Raw genomic sequence first — 18768 nt, 5'->3', positions numbered from 1 at the left:
CTAGTACTTGATGTATGTTTTAAATTTCTTTTCTGTGAAGTTTGTTGTGCTTGCACGTAATTCCTTGTAGGTCCTCAGAGGACTTTGAAAGTGCTTGAAAGTCATTGACACCCTGAAGTGTTTAGGTGACCTGCTATCAGCTGCCATTGATGGTCTTTGTTGTGCATGGAGACCCTTGAACTTCCTTACCAAGTCCTTAATATCCTGAAAGCTCAGAGGGTCAGAATTAATTTACTCGTCCTGCATTCAAGTACTCATTTTTCACACTTCTCGATGTTTCTCAGAACAAACATTGTACATTTTACATACAAACTGTACAATCAATACCCAGCTGTATATAAAATAGTTAATATATTTTATTTTAGTGTCCAGTGAGTGGGACTAAGTGGGGACTAGCAGTGTGGTTTCACACTGCAACCAACTGAACACCCCTCGCCTCAATCGCCCCTACAGAAAAACATTAAAAATGTCTTACTTAAAAATTAAAACACAGGAATTCATAGTTTTAGGTAATTATACACTGATGAAAACATTATTATGAATACTATATTCCATACTATACACACTGGACCTAAGGTTTTCAGTGCAGGTCTTGTCATGCAGTCATTGTACTTGGAGGCTTTTCCCTGGAGATCCTTGAACATGGGCCTTTAAAGTCACTGAAGGTTGATGAGGGTGTTTGGAGTTCCATGAGGAAGATGATGATGGTGATGAAGATGCATGCAGAAGGCCTCTCCCTTGATTAAAGCCCCCTGTAGATGATCCCGGCTCCCGGCTGCCCGGCTCGGCCTCGTGGCTGCTGGCCCTTTAAGAGACGCGGGAGGCGGCGCGGAGCATCTTGTCTGCGGTGTTTTTGTCTCTCTGTCAGTGAGCGCTCCTGGGCCGAGGCGGCTGAAAGGATTTCCAGAGGGCAGGTAAGAAAAGCTAAACAAGTTCCCCTCTCGTCTCTGCGTGGATTTCTGTGCGTGCGTCTCTGTGTTTTCTTGCATTTTGACGCGCTTCGGACGAGGCGCCTTCTCGTGAGTGAGACTTCTTTTGTGAAGCGTCGGTTCAGCCCATTCCCCCGCTCCGCTCCGCTCCGCTCCGCTCCGCTCCCCGCGAAGTAACGACTCCTCCATCCTCCAGAACCACCGCCGCTCCTCTGAGATCATTATGACTGTATATCAGCACCAGCTGCTCGGACTAATTAGGTGTCATAACGTCTCGGTGGTGTTAGTTTACCTGGAGGAGACTGTGGATGAGTCGCTCTGTGCGTGTCTTTTTGTTCAGAGCATCAGTGACGGAGGCGCCGTTAACGAAAAAAAATCTCCTTAATATCATAATAATAATAATAACAAATATTGTAACGTAACCAAATGAAATGAAGGTGAATCTATCACATGTAAATGTCTGTTTGCAGAGACTTTACATTTCATTTGGTTTTCTTACTATAATATAGTAGAATCGTCACTGTGTGTACAGTGACCCTGCTGGATCCGTCATGTACAGTGTGTGTTATTATGATCAGTCAGCGCTCACGGAGAAAAGGTTTCTCCTCCGCACGGCCTCCTCAACTTTTCCCCTCTTTTAATCAAAGCAGGACTTTCAGCCCTGCGGCCAGCTCAGAATAAACTCCACGTTGCTGCACATTTATGTGTGTTTTGCTCTTCATTATGAAACTCCCCCCCCACACACACACACACGCCCGACACATGATCGGTTGCGACAATCTTAAGCATTTTCATTTATTTTAAGTTAACAAAAAAAGGAAAGGCAAAAGGGGGGAAAGCTGAGTGACGCCTGGAGGCTCGGGGGAGAGGGTGGGTCCGCGCATTCTGCGAGTTTTCATCACTTCCAGATGTTCGTCAGCTTCTCGCCGCCGCTGCTTTGCCCGCACATTTGCTCGTCTCGCCGCCTGCGGAAGATCAGCGGACACCGAGGGGAGTTCATACCCTCACAGGATGGATGGGTGAGGGCTGATGGAGCTGTGTGTGTGTGTGTGTGTGTGTGTGTCAGCTGGATCAGGAGGAAGGGAGAGCTGCAACCAAACTCTCATTCAACTGACTTAACTTTTTTCGGATCGAGCCATAAAAGCCACAGTGGGAGCAGATTTCCCTCTATAAACAGATTTGTTTGGCCTTATTAGTCTTAGAGAATGTAATGTCCTTGACTGTGTGATTGTTTTATGTCAGTGAGGAGGGTTGTTTGTTTTAAACAGTGAACTTAATGTGACAGGATTACTCATGATATGTGCAGCAGACTGTCCAGATTCATCAGTAAACACTTGAGATGTTGTTTTGATGAGGGGCATGCAGACCTTTTGGCAGGATGTGGGTGGTGTGTAGTCATCAGCCTGTTACACTGCATCATACAATACACCACTGTCCTGCTGTTGTGTAATGGGGGCTGCTGGCTGCATTAAATCACCTACCAGCGAACAGCCACAGATTGTGGCAGCTGCGTGGCGCTCAGTCGGGCTCTGTCCTGTCATTCACGTCCTCACATGGGCTGGTGTGTGTGGGTGGCTCGATCCCTTCCGTCCATTATGAGATTGATTTATCGTGATTCCAATCTGGTGGGCACAACAACAGTTTCGACAAAAAATTAACATGATAACCATCATGATTTATCGCAGGACTCTTGTGTCAGTTGTAGCGAGGCTCCCTTTGTGATCACATATCTGGATATTTCCTGATATGACTCACTAGTTTTGAGATCCAGTGAGTGAGAGTGTAAAAATAGTGAAAAATGACTTTTCCTCCACCCCTTGGAATCCCATCTGGGCCCCCTGGGAATCCCCCACACTGCAGTTTTGGGATCTCAGGTCAGGTTTGTCAGCAGCTGAAGTTTCCTCCAGCAGTTTTTTTTTTTTTTTTTTTAACCGAGCTGGAATGTGATTGTCTCATTACAGCATTTGGACCCAGGGGTGCTGTGGAGGAATGCGGGGTTATAAACCCCATTTGCACACTGGGCCACACGCTGGGCATTTAAATGGTTTAGCGAGGATAATGAAATTACACCCTGAACCTGCATGAGACTGTCTGTCACTGTCTAGAGTCGACCACTGATTAGCTAATCCAGACATCTTTACTGCCTGATGAATAATCTGCTGTGATGAAACAGCAGAGACGATCATGTTTATCACTTGTAATAAGGAAAGTCAGGAAGGATCAAACTAATTTTGAGGGAAAGAATCTTTGTGTTTACAGCGTCTGAAATGTGAATATCTTGTGGTTTGTTTCCTCCTTTATAACAGGAATCTGAATCTCTTTGCGTTGTGGACAAAACACGACACAAGACATTTTATCGACCAACAAACTAATTCATTAATCACAGATCAATCAATAATGTAGTCACAGCCTTTTATAAAAGTATACAAGTGAGGTAACAGTATTAATTTAATTGTGTCTGCACATGTCCCACCCAAGTTAAGTGTTTACCTTTTCCACAGTGTTGTTAAAAGTACACAGAAGTCAAAGTAAAGTTGTTGTGTTGAAATATAACTTTGGTAAAAGTGAAAGTCACCCGTACAAACATAAAGTCCCTGAATAAAAGTCTTTAAGTTTCTGATAGTAAATGTACTAAAGTATCAAACATGGAAGTACAAGTAACTCATAAATGTGTGCATAAGCTTCATAGTATTTATCAGCCGATTATCAGATTCAACATTTAGCATTTTTTCTGATCAGAATCAGGGTTTTTTCGTCCAATTGCTAATAAAACAATCAGTTTTGAAATGTGCTCTTTTGGCTCAGATGCCACATAAAGTCTGCAAAGTCAAACTAAAGTCATCACATTACTGTAGCGCAGTGAAAAGCAGAAAACTGAAATATTCAAGTAAAGCACAAGTACCTGAACTTTGTTCCTTGGTAAGTAAATGTACTTTTTCAGGGTTTTCCCAAAAAGCCAAAGTTCTTAGAGGTTTATTAATGAATGAATTAGGGATAAACATACGGCGCAGTATTGCAGAAGTAGTCTCAGCTTTATTTAGGGGAAGACAGTGAGGGTTAATACTCCCACTTAACTGTCTCAATTGGGGAAGCAGCTGTAGTAATGCTTTCAGTGAACATATGGTCTAATCTGGCTTTTGAGGTACTGGGGTCAGTAATTCATTATCTGCTCAAATAATCTGACTTGATCTCCTTTAATGCATTAATCGCTCAGAAAAGCAAGATGGACTTTTCTGTCCAGTAAGGCACACAAACAAGTCGGAGCAGTCAGTGTTGAGGATGATTCCCGGCCCCGTTTTGTTGTCCACAGAGACTTTTGATGAACAGCTCTCATTGAATCAGGAAGTAATTGATAAGATCCCTGAGAGGGAACCACTTTAACTACATCACCGCTGCAGTCAGATTACTTCCTCTGCTCTGCTGGGCTCTCCGCCCGGTACCACATCGCACACTGACCTCAGTGTTTAACCCCATCGCTGCTCCGACCGGCTCCCCACCACCCGTCTTACTGCCGTCTGGACTTTGTCTTCCACCCCTGCAGACCCTCACAGTTTCCTCCTAAAGGGTGCAGCTCCCTGGCCTTTCTGCTCTGCATCATTCTTAATCCCCACCTCCACAACTGCACAGGAATTTCTCCCAAATGCCCTTTTTTTTGGTCCCTTTTTTTCCGGTGCCGCTCCTTGCTGCTCAGCCCCACCCTTGCTCAGTTTCCTGTTGGAGGTCAGCACAATGACCAATAGCGGGCTGGCGGGTGTTTACTCTGCTCCTGTTCCAGGAGTAATGGGAGCTGGCCGGCCCCTCCTCTTGGCCGTACTCTAGCCAGCAGCAGACGGCTCAGCCCAGCGCCGTCTGTTCCTCCATACCAACACTCCTTAATGCAAAAAACAGGGCTTTCTGTCAAAGGGCAGACAGTCTTGGAGGGGACGTCCCACTGGATTATGATTTCACTGTCCTGAGGTTAAACCACATGTCCACTTGCGACATACGAGCACACAGTCTTTTCCATGTAGATATGAGATCATCTGGCCTCGTTACGTTGCGTCTGACAGGCAGTGACGTTCACCCGTCAGCCACTTTGTGCTGGTTGACAAATGGCTGTTGTTGCTTCTACAGTAAGCGTTCTTTGGCTGTTCAGGGGAGAGTTTTGTTATAATCTTTCTGATTTATTATTCATTGAGGACCAGTTGGCTGAATGAAGCCATCTGTGCTGCAGAGTCACGAGGAGGACAAAGAAAGTCCTACTGGATGGATTCACAACCTCCTCCTCCTCCCGCTGTGATCTTTATCTAAAATTTAAAACTCTTCGGCATGTCTGTGTTCTGGTCTCTGCGGCCGGCTTCTCTGAGGGGAAAAAAACCTCTGAACAACAATCATCTTTTTTTAGCAAGACAAAGTGTAGCTTCTCGTTGGGATTCTCTATTGTCGGCCTATTTTTAGGAGTGGAATGCACAAATGATGGTAATCATCCAGGCGGAGCCATTTAAGATTATCAGCGAAGGTCCTGAAACTTTAGCGCTCTTTCTGCTGTTCTTCCTGCGACTACATTCTGGTGTCAGGATTTGCTGTGATTCATACGACTGGAGTCCAAATCAGAGAGCAGTCATGGTCTTCTCATTCGAGAAGTTTCCATCTAAAACTCTCAGCAGCATTTCTTTTTTCTCCTCCCCTCCTCCTCTGGCAGTTTTGCCTTTCTTTCCTCACATTCCCACTCTTTCTTTCCCACCCTCCCTCACATACTGTACTGCTCTCCCCTGCTTTCTCTCCCTCTTACCCCTGTTCCTTATTTTCCCTTCTCGTTTATGCTCTCCTCCTCCTTGTTACTGTTTCTCCTGGGCTGGGAGGAAGTGCCTGGGTTGTTTCTGGATCCTTTGGGAATAGAAAGATGGAGCTCCCTTTCCTGTAACCCTTTCTTCATCAGACATCAGACTCTTGCAACACACCGTCTCCTGGTTTGCCACATCAGTGAACCTGGTATGATGAGAGTGACACATGCAACAGCAAAGCAGTGACCGTTTAGTCACTTGCTGTCAAAATGTTGCTGCTCACTGGAGGTTAATGAGCAGTAAATCAGAAATGTATCATCCCACTGAGAGATTCACGCACAAATTAAAACCTGCTAAATCACTTTGCCTTCACATCACTGGTGCCCTTACCTGAATAAATCAATTTAAATGCTACAGCTGTGTTTGTTGAGCTGTGGGAGTCTTCAGGCCGCGGCCAGAGTTAGTGTGTTTTCATCTGTGCTGTGTGGGAGGCGATGGGAGTTCAACTTGTCTCCAGTAAAGTTTGGTATTTGTCTTAGACAAGTATGTGCCATCGGGGTTAAGACAGAATGCTCCATATAGTCTCTGATCCTGTCCTTCAGGGAGTATTTTGGTGTATACGTTTCTATAATCACACGCATGATATTGTGTCAGCGCACACAATTAGCTGCACACATCGCTGGTCATTTTCTGGATCTAGATATCAATCACTCAGTCCTGCTCTCTGTATTTCCAGTGTTTGTCAGTGTTTGGGTCTATAACAGCACCTCATCAACTGTTTGTTTGTTTTGAGGCAAATTTCCTCACCACACACTCATACACACACCGTTCCTCTCTGTCTCCCTCTCTCTGGGATGCCCCTCCTCGCTTTTATATTAGAACCAGCTGTGGAACTAGAGGCCGAATGAATGGCTCTTTGTGATTTGGCTGTCGTTCCAGTCTAAAAGGTCTGTTTCTCCCCCTACCCTTCCACCCTCTGTGATATTGGCATGACAACAGTGTAAAACAATAGAGTGAACAACAGCGTAAGTCTTGTTATATCTTGTGATATTATGCAAAGGTCACACATCATTGTTTGGGGGGGGGCTGCGAGACCCTCCGACAAAATGTCGACCACACTTCATCAGCAGCCAGAGTCAAAGTGTGAGAATCAGCAGACACGCTCATGCAGCTTATCTGGTAGACACACACACACACACACACACAGACATGCAGGGGTTGAATCTCACGGTTCACATCTGCGATGTCCACGAAGGGAACGCATTATAAGGCTCATGAAATCAGTCTGGCTTTAAGTCTTTAAAGGTGATCTGCGCAGATGACGGCAGTTCCCACAAGAACTGGAGGGCGTGTGTGTGTGTGTGTGTGTACCAGCGGATTTGGGAGTGTTAGTCACAGACGCAAGAAAACAGAAAACATTGCCCAATCACATGGCAGGGAGGTTCCCAGCCTTGAATTGATTAGAGAGCCTTTAATTGAGGAGAGGAATGGGGTGGAGAGTGTTTCTAGAAAGCTAGGCTTGGATCCGGCTGCGCTACAGTATGAGGGTGTGATTGGCATTTCGTGGAGGTATATTGTTCACATCCGGCGTGTCAGTCAAAACCACTGGAATGTTTTGGAATGTTTTTACTGGCTCTGCCGCAACTTGTGTTTACGCTGGTGTGGGGGGCGACTCTTTTGTAACCTGTCATAAGTCTGTTTTTATCTCTGTGTCAACAGAGCTGCACACCTTTTAATAGACGTCCCCCTGATGACTACTTGTCCCCACGTCTCCTTTTATATCCATGTGATTTACATTTTTTTGCGGCCTGCACACTGCTACAATCAAAAAGCCGTGACCGCTAAAGTTCAAATTTGCTTTATTCTTGTTTCCCACAGGTGCTGACTGTTAGAGTGCAAGAGAAGGAAGGGAGAGCAAGGAGCCCGGGGAGGAGAGATCCCGTCCTTGCAGCGCAAGCAGCTGGTATGAAGCGGAAAATAAATCCCTCTTTTCCTAATTCACAAACCATTCCCAAGCTTGAGCAGAATAGTAATCGCCAATGGCTGAGAGAGTCTGTAAGGCAGTGGAAAAATCCATAAAGATCTTCTCTGGGTGGCGGGAAGAGTGGTATTTCTGACTTAGCAATACTGAGGTCTAATCCTTTGTAATGGCAATAATAATAAGGTGACTCAATGAATGGAAGCAATGAGTTTGATAAACTTGGGAGAGCTGACCTCAAAATGAAGCCTGGCATCTTAAATTACTTTTCAGGGTGGTCTCAATCCTCTGACACACCAAAGAGACAAGAATGTATATACACACTGTTAATCAGATCCAGTTTTTAATCCTCCAGATGCAGGAGTTCAGCTGAAATGAATAAACCTGAAGCTGCCTTGCGAAAACAAACATTTTGCACTGCGTGCTGCGAGCGGCCGAGGACACTTCAGTATAATGCAGTTATTCTCGTGACATCTTACAGGACATACCACAGACATGCAATTTGTGCTGGATGACCTGCATTTTACCCCCCGAGGGCTGTCTTAATCTTGATAGCAGGGGATGGAGGGAGTAAACCAGGCGATGTTCACTTCCGTTAGTATGGTATGCAGCTGTATGGGGAGGTAGAGGAGGAGGGGGTATAATAGGGGCAAGACATTTGTCCTGGATGGAGCCAAAATGGTGGTGTGACGCTGGGGAGGGGCAGCGCACACTGGTTTCTGTTCAGATGTCATCTCAAAGGAACTCTGTTTGAGAGCTGGGAGAGAGGGAGGAAGGTCAGCTTCTCCACCCTGCACACACACACACACACACACACACTCAGGGAGAGTAAGTACACACACACAGCGTAACACATCTGAAACAACAGGGAGCCACTGTTGAAGAAGCAGATGTGGAGGCTTGAGGGAGTGATGTGGGAGGAATGGCACCCAGACATTTTGACTTTGTGTGAGTAGACACGATTTGAAGGAAACCGCACTGTAAGATTCAAAGAGGAGTCAAGTGGACAGCGTCAGTCTCGTCTGCCGGGCTGGGATGTTTGGTCGCTAAAGTGCAGATTCTAATTATACCTCATCAACTGTCCCCTGTCAGCGCCGTCCTCCACCCTCCTGTACACTCACACACGCCAGCTTTCTCCCAACCACTCCCCTTCTCCCTGTCCTGGTCTCGCTTTCTCACACATGCAGTCATACGCAGACCGCACTGTACAACATGCAGCGTGTAATCAGTCCGACACTTTCATTCCACACTAGAGAGAAACAGACACTCAGAACATTTGATGAACTTATTCCAGATCAGATAAAACACATTCATGTTGGATGAAAGAGAGTTTTTGTCGTGTTTTGGTATTTTTTTTCATATTTTTTCAACTCACAGCAGTTCTCCCTATTTTCTTTTTTTCCATACAGATCTAGTGTAAGGAAGTCTTAAAATTAACATCAAGGACGTCCGATAAATTCCTCAGCTGTTCGCTAAAATATAGACGACTTGGTGTTGGCAATCTCGTCACAGTGGAGCGAGGAGTACTTTTAATTCCCTCAGCGTCTGTGCGTGCACACGTACAGTATTTCCATGCCTCGGAGTGAGTGGCTATCTTGGTATGAGAGGGTGATGAAGGGGCACAGATAAGGCAAATCGCACCAGGACATTAAACTGACTGCAGGACTTCAAAAATACCAAGTCCAGTTCGTCAGTGTTTCCAAGTGTCCTACTTTTCACAAACGAGCAAGCACTGTCTACGGTCACAAGACAGTGAGAGAGGGGGAGAAAGAGTGAGAGCTCGACTTTAGGAAGCTGAAGGAGCAGAAAAGCAGCCTTGATGTGAAGTGAACTGAGTCTGCCCTCAAAAACAAGGAGGAGGTTTGCAGTCCAAACTTCTGGTCTTAGCTCGCTTGAAGTAATATAACGATGTTCGACTGACTAATGCTGCTGGTGGCTTAAACATTACATCCACAGTTCCCACAAAGTGATGACCTAGAAAGTTAATCTTTTCCAAGCAGACACAAACTCAGAGGCACTGGCCTTGTGGGCTCTCTGTCGTTGCTGGCACCGTGTTGCTCTCTGTGGGAGGAAAAAGCACAATCTTATGTTTGTAAGAGTCAAAATGCATTACCCCTGGTATGAAAAATGCGTTGAAGTGCTCAGCAATTCACTATGCCTTCTGTGCTGAAGTAATGAGCGAGTGAATGTGGAGGGAGTGAGAGACAGTGACCAGCTGAAACCTCCTGATCATCAGCTGACGTCGAGCAGGGGAGAAAGCACCAGAAAAAAACATAAAAGAAGCACAAACAGAGAAGAAGCAGGAGGGGGGAAGATGTGGAGAGAGCAGGGAGAGAAAGAGGAGAGAGTGTCTGTAAACCCTAAATTGAGAGGCGAAGTTAGCGTGCACAGATGATTCCTAATAAGGTTGTAACTGGCAGTCTCAAACCTCTGTCCTGGAATTAGCTGCCAGGAAACTTTCCCCTGTAACTCCTCATCTCTGAATGCTATCCGAAACAAACACACAATCGAGTGTGACCCACTACGCTCCGAAAAAAATGAAGGGATAAATTTAGAAAGGGTGCATGAGGGTGAAGCAGTGAAACAAACAGTGAAACTATTTCTGACCTTCACAGGAACAAAAAGGAACAATAGGGTCAAAAAGAGCAATAATCTGTAGCAGACTCACATCTTTGTCATCAACTTATAAGATGGCCGTATAAGGGCTATTTTTGTCCTGCACACATCCTCATTTATTATTGAATGGGATTCATATTATTGGAAGCAAATAACTCGTGTTCTTTTTTTAAAACTTCTCTTGTGTGCTCGTTAATAATTCGACGTGTCTCTGTTCCTCCGCAGGTGAGAGTTTGTGGGCGACTGTTTGATTGGCTGCCACAGGCTCAGAATGGCTCAGGTGCTGCATATGGACCCCGGCTTCCCAGGTGCACCTCCACTTGTTTTTTACTGAAATTGCTCCACATTTTAGTGATGTTTTATTAAGATTATTACTATTTTTGCTTGGGATTCTTTGAATTTTTGTTTGGATTCAAACTTTCAGACAACTTTAAAGTGATTTAATAGTTGCACTGTTCAGACACCTGACATGCTTGGGTTATAGTGACTGCACCAATTCGCTTTGAACCTATTTTAGTGATTGTTTCTTAAAGCCCAAAGTTACAGCTATTTTCTGAAGTCTGAGCCCAAGATTAGACGCAGATTTCCGTTTGTTTAAAGTTGATTTCCTTCCCCCTCAGGGAAACTCAACCCGCCTGCTCCCCCTTCCCTGCACGGCAAAGAACAGGAGGCGCCCTACTCAGTGGAGACCCCCTATGGATACCGTCTGGACCTAGACTTCCTCAAATATGTTAACGACATAGAGAAGGGAAACACTATCAAGAAGGTGCCTATCCAACGACGGCCACGATATGGCTCCCTGCCCCGCGGCTATGGCTACACCGGCTCCTGGTGGACCTCCACAGAGTCTCTGTGCTCCAACACCAGCATGGACAGCCGCCACTCCTCCTTCTCCTACTGTGCCCCAGGCTTCCACACGTCGCACAGGCCCAGCTTCAGCACTGCACGGGTGGAGAAGACCCTGTTGGATGCACGCAGGAAGCTGGAGGAGGAGAAAGAGGGGCGGAGATTCTCCAACCTTGGCAGCATGCACAGCAGCGTAGCAGGCTCGAACACCTCGCTGAGCAGTGCACACAGCTTCAACCGAGCCCAAGGGGGAGGCGGATCGTTCACCCCACTGAGTTCTGGCCTTTCCACCCCAGTGACCCCAACACCAGCACACCTGCAGCATGTCAGGGAGCAGATGGCTGCAGCCCTCAGGAAGATAAGGGAGCTAGAGGAGCAGGTGAAGACCATCCCTGTGCTGCAGGTCAAAATCTCTGTGCTGCAGGAGGAGAAGCGGCAGCTCAGCGTCCAGCTGAAGAGCCAGAAGTTTTTAGGTCATACTCTGGGTTTCAGCCGAGGTCGCACCAGAGGAGAGCTCTACATCGACATCCCTGAGGAGGAGGCGAATAATGGAGCTAAGAGCAGCAACAAACCAGCAGGGCCACTGTCTCCCACCACACCTGAGGGCTCCAAGCAAGACTCAGGGTGTGAGATCGAGGACACAGTGATTGTGGGTGGAGCGCGACCAGATGCAAAGCGAGAAGTGCGCACCATCGGAGTGGGACCAGAGGACGCAAGGGGCAGTCGTCAGGTGGGAGTCTGGGTCCGGGAGGAGGATCTGGGGCTGCTGCCAGAAGCAGTGGCTCTTAAGAATCAAGTGGGTCAGCTTGAGGGCCAGCTAAAGAGGACGATGCAGGAGCTGCAGAGTGTGCAGCAGCAGGCCGAAACAGTCCAGAGCGCGCCTCAGCCAGAGCATCCAGTCATGGCCACCAGCATGGGCTGGCAGGAGCCCCAAGGCTGCAGCCTGCACACTCTGGTCAGCTTCACTCAGCTGCCCCAGCAGAGGGAACAGAGGACAGTGGGAATCCAGGTGTACACACTGGAGCAGCCCAAGGTGGTGGAGGTGGGCACTCTGCTCCGAGCAGAAACCTGCAGCTCCCCCTCGCTTCAACCAGCTGCTGGAGTTGTGGAGGGCCACCACAGAGGACAAGCTGAAGGTCAGCTGGTAGTGTAGGATCACACTCAGTTACTAATGTGTGACCTTTATATGAACTGCCTAATGCAGTCCAATGCTTTGGGAATGAATCAGCACATCTGGGAAGTCATAAACCAGGATTTATTGAATTGCTGTTGTATTGGAATTGTGCTAGATTTTGTGCAGATGTAGGAATTTGACTATTAAAGTCTTTTTTCTGTCTCACAGACGGTCCAGTTGAATTGCCGATTGCAGTCAGCTCCAAGCAAGTACGCGACGTCCTAAAGAGCGAGCTGTCCACTTCGGTACCTGTCGCCACTCCTGTCATTGCTGTAGGTGCGCCTGGTAATCAGTCTGTTTTGATGCATCCTAAAGAAGGGGAGACACACCTGCATACATCCACAGAGGCTGTCCAGTCACAAGAAGGCCCAAAGACAGGTAACTGGACCGAACACAACACCCGGCTCTGACTTCTGCCACATCATGTTCCTGCTGTAAGTGTGATCACTGGTGTCTTTTCCAGCTTCATCGCCACAGTCTTCCCTGAGGTCCATTATGAAGCGGAAAGCAGAAGGTGAACCAGGATCTCCCTCCACAAAGAAAAATCTACAGTTCACTGGAGTCAATGGAGGGTAAGTATTATTTTCATCCACTGAGTGCTGCGCAATTACTCTTCCTGTTCTCGAAAAGACTATACAGTCGGAGATATAAGTAGAAATGCATGTGTATTCCCTGCTTATATATGTTCATTGATAAAACAGGTGTGAGTTACAAAGACTTGGAGATGTTTGCCAGTGAAGTGTTTTGCTGTCTTGCAGGTATGAGTCCACGTCATCAGACGATAGCAGCAGCGAGAGCTCAGATGAGGCGAGCGACTCCAGCGAATATCACGAAGCCAGAGAAAAACTGCCAGAGTCAACCGCCCAGCACCAGCAAATAACCCACAGCCAGGCCTGCCAGCCTCCAGAAACCAACAGTGTACCTCAACAGACTGCCGTCAAAACTGTCATTCCAGACTCACAGCAGAGTCCCAACCAGTCTGCAACTGTAGACACAAGACCGCCAGACAAACCCCCCCGGTCACTAGCGCCGGACACTGTTATACAAAATTGTGCCTCACAGCCACCAGCCTCGGTCTCCACTGTAACTCCTCCATGTCCCGCAAACGATCCTGCCTCTACAGAGACCGCCAACCAGCCATCAGAAAAACACACAGTCACCCAGGAGACCACCTCCACATCGTCAAGCACTGAATCCACTCCTGGACAAAGCTCCGTACAGTCCTCAGTTACCTGTTCTTCATCGCCGTCTGTCACTAAAACCGCTGAGATCACCAAGCAGCAACACACCGCCCAGTCAGAAACAAGCGTCCTCAGCAGCCAGTCAGAGTTACCACCAGCAGCTGAAAGTGTCGCCAAAGACACTGCCACAGCCAAACAAGTCAGGTAAAACACAACACGGTTAGCAGACAGACTGATAGGACCGTAATGTGTGTGAGGACTATGACTGATGTTGTCTCCCCGTCTGTCTCAGACTGGAGCTGAGTGACGGCCTGATGTCGGCTCTTCATGCCCTGCAGAAAGCCCTCGGGGACGCCAATGCCTTCAGCCAGCAAGGAGCAGTAGGTGTTCGTTTTGCTCACTTTATTTAATCCAGTCAGTGTCAATACTGCTTTCCAGGAAACCCAGGAGTGTTAAAAACAATCAACAAGCAGAAGCACAATCAAGTGGAAACTCAGTTGTGGAACATTCTGTCCTGACTCTGACGTATGTGAGGTTCCCTGCAACATAAGATGTGCACGGCATCTCTACATGCTTGAATTATTCAGGAGAAGACAGTTATAAAAGGAATTCCAGTACTTTCTTTTTTTTGGTATGTAGTCTACTAAAAGGTAAAGAAAGTTTCACAATCGGAGCAGCTGGTCACCTCAGCCGGCAGCCACAACATGTGATCCTTCAGGGCAATGCTGACGATCAAAGTGTGTGTTTTTGCCACAGACAGTCTCACATTGTTCTTGTGTGTCTGAGAACATTATGGAGGGGACCTCTGCAAATCTAGACATTTTTGTGAGGCAGTAAACTCCTTTTTGTTTAACCAGAAACAGGCACAGTCAAATCCACCAGATTCCATTTACAGAATCAGTAATTTTATCATCGTAAAACACGCTTGATTCAAACTCGACAGAAAAGCAAAATTAGATTCACCAGAACCATCGTGGTTAATCATCACCTCTGGTTTGGTTGAAATGAACCCTTAACTCATTGTGTCAGATGTGAAAAACCCTTTGAGAGTAAAACAGAGAAGCAACAGAGAAAACAGTCGGCAGAGCCAGAATATTTTATCATCTAACGTTGTGAGTTAAAGGTTTATTTTGTTCAAGCCAGAACCAGAGTTGGTTGATTGATGAGTGGAGAGACGAACCAAAACACTTCTGATGAGTTTTATTTTGTTTTTGTCGAGTTTTACGATGATAAATTTACTTCTTGATGGCTTTGAACAGAAGGATATATTGTCTGCTTCTGGTTAATGAAAGATGGATTTTCTGTAGGGATCCTTTTCAAATCACCTCATATCGCATTTAAAGATGCCCACAAAGATTACATTGCAGTTACTGCAGCTCGTTCATCATTCACACAACAAAACTGAACTCAGGTTAAAAAATACATGACTCTAGATTCAATTTTCTTCATGTTTTTCAGCAAGGACTTGGTTTCCAACAAAGCCTTTTCTCACTTTTGACTTTAATATGCTCACTGTGGTCAGTCTGCGGGCCTGCGAGCTGTTCTCTTGCATTTCCCCAACAGTCTGTCAAGTGTGTTCGTGTCTCTAATTGTCCTCATTGTGTCTGATCTCAGAGGGCGGCTTACACCACCGTGCTGCAGGAGTGGCTGCGTGTGTCCTGTCACAAAGCAGCGGACACGGCTGTTGTCAAGGCCTACATGAGCACCTTCGCCTCCCTCTCCCCTCAGCTGCTGGAGTTTGTAATCAACATGGCAGACGGCAACGGGAACACGGCGCTTCACTACACCGTCTCCCACTCCAACTTCCCCGTGGTGAAATTGCTGCTGGACACTGGTGAGCTATATGTGTGTGTGTGTGTGTGTGTGTGTGTGTGTATGATTTGGGCATGAGTGAAGGACATTAACTAACACACGTAAAAGTTAAACTCCTCTTCATCTCCACTGTTTCCCTGAGTTCAGTCATTTGATTTGAGTGTCACACATCGTCCCCAACATGTCATACATCCCTGTCATTCGTTTGGGCTGCTGTTGTACTACCTGTCAAACTGATTGCCCTATACACCTGACAGGCCTGTGCAATGCTGACAAGCAGAACAAGGCGGGCTACACGGCCATCATGCTGACAGCTCTGGCTGCCTTCCACTCAGACAGCGACCTTCAAACCGTCCTGCAGCTGCTGCGCACTGGGGACGTCAACGCCAAGGCTAGCCAGGTATGCCCTCTACTGCTCTGAGGTTGTACTGCAGCTCCAAACAACAATCAAACCCATCAGACTTTCTCATACAGAGCACTTACATTTGCTCACTTGTGGTAACACTGAAGAGTTTGTCAGTAGATTCGAGCTGCAGCATGTAAACAAATGCAGTCAAAATGCTGAATCAGATTTATTTCTGAAATTGGATCTACATGTTGTGAGATTTTGGATAATGTGTTTGCAGGCTGGTCAGACGGCGCTGATGCTAGCAGTCAGCCATGGTCGAGGGGACATGGTGCGGGCGCTGCTGTCCTGCGGAGCACAGGTCAACATCCGTGATGACGACGGCTCCACGGCGCTCATGTGTGCCTGCGAACACGGTCACGTGGACATCGTGCGTCAGCTGCTGTCTGTGCCGGGCTGTGACGCCACTCTCACCGATAATGTAAGAATTTACCTCCCTTCCGTCTTTCTCTGTCTCTGTTTTACCCATCATCTCACCATCATCCTCTTGTTTCTTACAGGACGGCAGCACTGCTCTGTCCATCGCCCTGGAGGCCAGCCAGAATGACATCGCTGTGCTTCTGTACGCTCACCTCAACTTTGCAAAGCCTCCGTCCCCTGTGAGTACTTCAATACTCTGCTGACATAGTAGCATACAGGAAAACATCCATCACAGAAGAAGAAGACCACTGAGTTTTCCACTCACAGTTGCCTCAACAAGGCACAGTGTGATGTGTGCAAGCATAGCGACTACCAATCAGTCACACCTTTGAAACCACTGACAGGTGAAGTGAATAACATCATCTGGTTACAATGCAGTATTCCTCCCTTGGGTCCTGACGTTCATGTGAATGCCATTTGACACATATAAACCAAGTAACAACATCACACCCCAATAGCAGTGGGTCTCCCCAGCAGGATAATGCGCCCTGCAACTCCCCCAAAATTGTTCAGGAATTGTCCATGGAAGGTGAGAAAGAACTCAAGGTATAGACCAGGCCTTCAAATTCCCCTGATCCCATTTCAGCCGAGCATTTCTGGGATAAGACCGATCCAGGGTGCGGCGTTCAGATACATGAGCTGACATATGCATCAGGAAGAGGAGGGTTTGGTGCTGGTGTGACACCTAGTTGAGGCAGCAGCCAAGCAGGAGACCGCTGTTTGAGACCACTTCAGCCAACATTTTGGGACAGTTAGCCACCGTCTTTGGGGCAACTAAAGCACATATTTTGAACAAGACATTGTAAGATTTCTAGTCTTGTTTCAAAATCATCTCATCCCAAGCCTAACTGATCAGTTATTGTACCTAAATGAAACCAGACTATAAGCATTGTCCCAACATAAAATAGAAAATTGAAATGTAAAGAATAATTTCAACATATCTGGGGTTTGCAGAAATGTACTGTGATCATTGAATTAACACTCATGACCCAATTTAACAACAACCAAACCTTTTTTCCCCCTTTTTTGTTTTTCTCTGTGTCTAGGTTTCGCCGAAGTCTCCTCTCTTGGGCTCCTCTCCTCCCTCTGGTGAAACAAAATAAACTCCGCTCCGGCTCGACAGCCGATCCACAGCAACTTCTCATATTACAGTGTGATTTCTTTTCATCTGTGTAATTGATAGAAACAATGAGTTTGTGTGTGCATTTGTTCTCACCTGCCATAATTTAATGACATTATAATGTGCAGATAATGACACGACAGCTTTCACCATTGTTATCCATTGCTTTGTTTTTACACAGTTGTTTTTTTTTTTTTTTTAGTCACAGCAGTGGTTGAAGACGCGGATTACTTGTTTGGTACAGAACAGTCCAGTCCTGCAGTGATCTGGTAGTCAGCCCTGATTTAAGGAGCACTTACAAGTCAAAACTGTTCACAACATTACTCGACACTGTTATCATTATACACTTGTTGTTTTACTCCGTATGTTTCTTGTATTAGTTGGGTCATAGAGCGATGTGTTTTCATTGTAATGTGTACAATAGCTCTTATGCAGTAGCATCATTATGTGTGTGACCATCACAGCCATTTGGAATAACTAAAGCCACCCCTCTCATGGATAAGTGTCCTTGCATCAACGAGCTCATTGGTGCTAGAGTACAGAAAACAACACAACAGCAGTTTATCAATATTTATACACAAGATTTATTTACTCTAGAGTATTTTTGATATGGATTTTTTTGTTTTTATTCTTAATTCAGGACTTCCAAGGATCAAGATTTTTTTTTTATTTTATTTCCGAGGCGATGGTAAACTTATTACGCCTTTTTAACCAGAAAACAAAAATAAGATATGTGTCGACCACATTCCCCAAAATAAAACCCAAAGATGTATCTCTCCTAACAGCTCGGTGACACTGTATATCGTGGTGATAATGTTAGCACTGGCCTAGCATCAAGTGTGAAGGAAGACAGGTGTCAACATTAACCTCTGAAGGCAACGGTACTATGGTCTTTGTATTTTTGTACGTGAAGGTATTTTGGATGGTTGGAAGGAAGGTTTAGAGTGTGTCTGTGTTTGTTTTATTCTGTGCTTATACGATTTAACAAGACTTTGTTGAGAAACGACTGAAAGCTCCGGAGAAGCCGGTGAGATTTTGTCAGGGAACCGGAAAGTGACTGATTGGGGTCTTTAAAAGACGGGCCATGTAAGATGTGAATATCAAAATAATATATGTCAATATAAACTGGTAGTTATGATGCCTGAAATCACATTCCTTGAACAAAAGTGCATAGGCTATTGATGTCAGAAATTTCTATTGCTTTTTAAAGATTTTTTCACAGTTTTCATATTCACTTTTAAGCAATTGAATTTTTTATAAACTCTCAAGTTTTTAATTTAAGTATCTACCTTTTTTTATATATACATTTAGGGTTTTTTAACCCACACCTACTTTATGTAATCGCACAGCTCTTTGGTTTATGTTTTATGAAGGTTTGTGTAAAATTCTAGATTGTGTTTCTCGATCGGTTAATAAATGTGGACCACACTGTTTCTGTTGCATTTGTTATTACTATTATTGTTGTTTGTGCTACTTTATGACAGCAATGATTCTCTTGGCTGAGAAAACATAAGTAAAAACCC

The 18768-nt window shown here is 45.9% G+C and overlaps 1 protein-coding gene across 2 annotated transcripts; it reads left to right on the top strand.

The window, feature by feature from the left end:
• The first annotated feature begins 363 nt into the window (after window positions 1-363).
• Window positions 364-18678, top strand: kank2 (KN motif and ankyrin repeat domains 2). Of its 2 annotated transcripts, none has more exons than XM_037089502.1 (13): window positions 364-914; window positions 7571-7655; window positions 10512-10594; window positions 10907-12268; window positions 12475-12684; window positions 12770-12878; window positions 13065-13691; window positions 13780-13867; window positions 15102-15321; window positions 15557-15699; window positions 15926-16126; window positions 16206-16304; window positions 17172-18678. In XM_037089502.1, exons 3-13 carry the CDS (start codon window positions 10558-10560, stop codon window positions 17226-17228), a joined length of 3153 nt encoding a protein of 1050 aa, XP_036945397.1. In that variant the 5' UTR covers window positions 364-914; window positions 7571-7655; window positions 10512-10557; the 3' UTR covers window positions 17229-18678. The 2 variants fall into 2 exon arrangements, with proteins under 2 accessions (XP_036945397.1, XP_036945398.1); XM_037089503.1 differs by lacking the exon at window positions 364-914 and adding an exon at window positions 1850-1948.
• The last annotated feature ends 90 nt before the right edge of the window (window positions 18679-18768 follow it).

The sequence above is a fragment of the Acanthopagrus latus genome, chromosome 23 (genome assembly GCF_904848185.1).
Source record: "Acanthopagrus latus isolate v.2019 chromosome 23, fAcaLat1.1, whole genome shotgun sequence".
NCBI classification, from domain to species: domain Eukaryota; kingdom Metazoa; phylum Chordata; class Actinopteri; order Spariformes; family Sparidae; genus Acanthopagrus; species Acanthopagrus latus.
The sequence above is the reverse complement of the archived record's forward strand: the minus strand, read 5'-3'. Positions and strand labels throughout refer to the sequence as shown.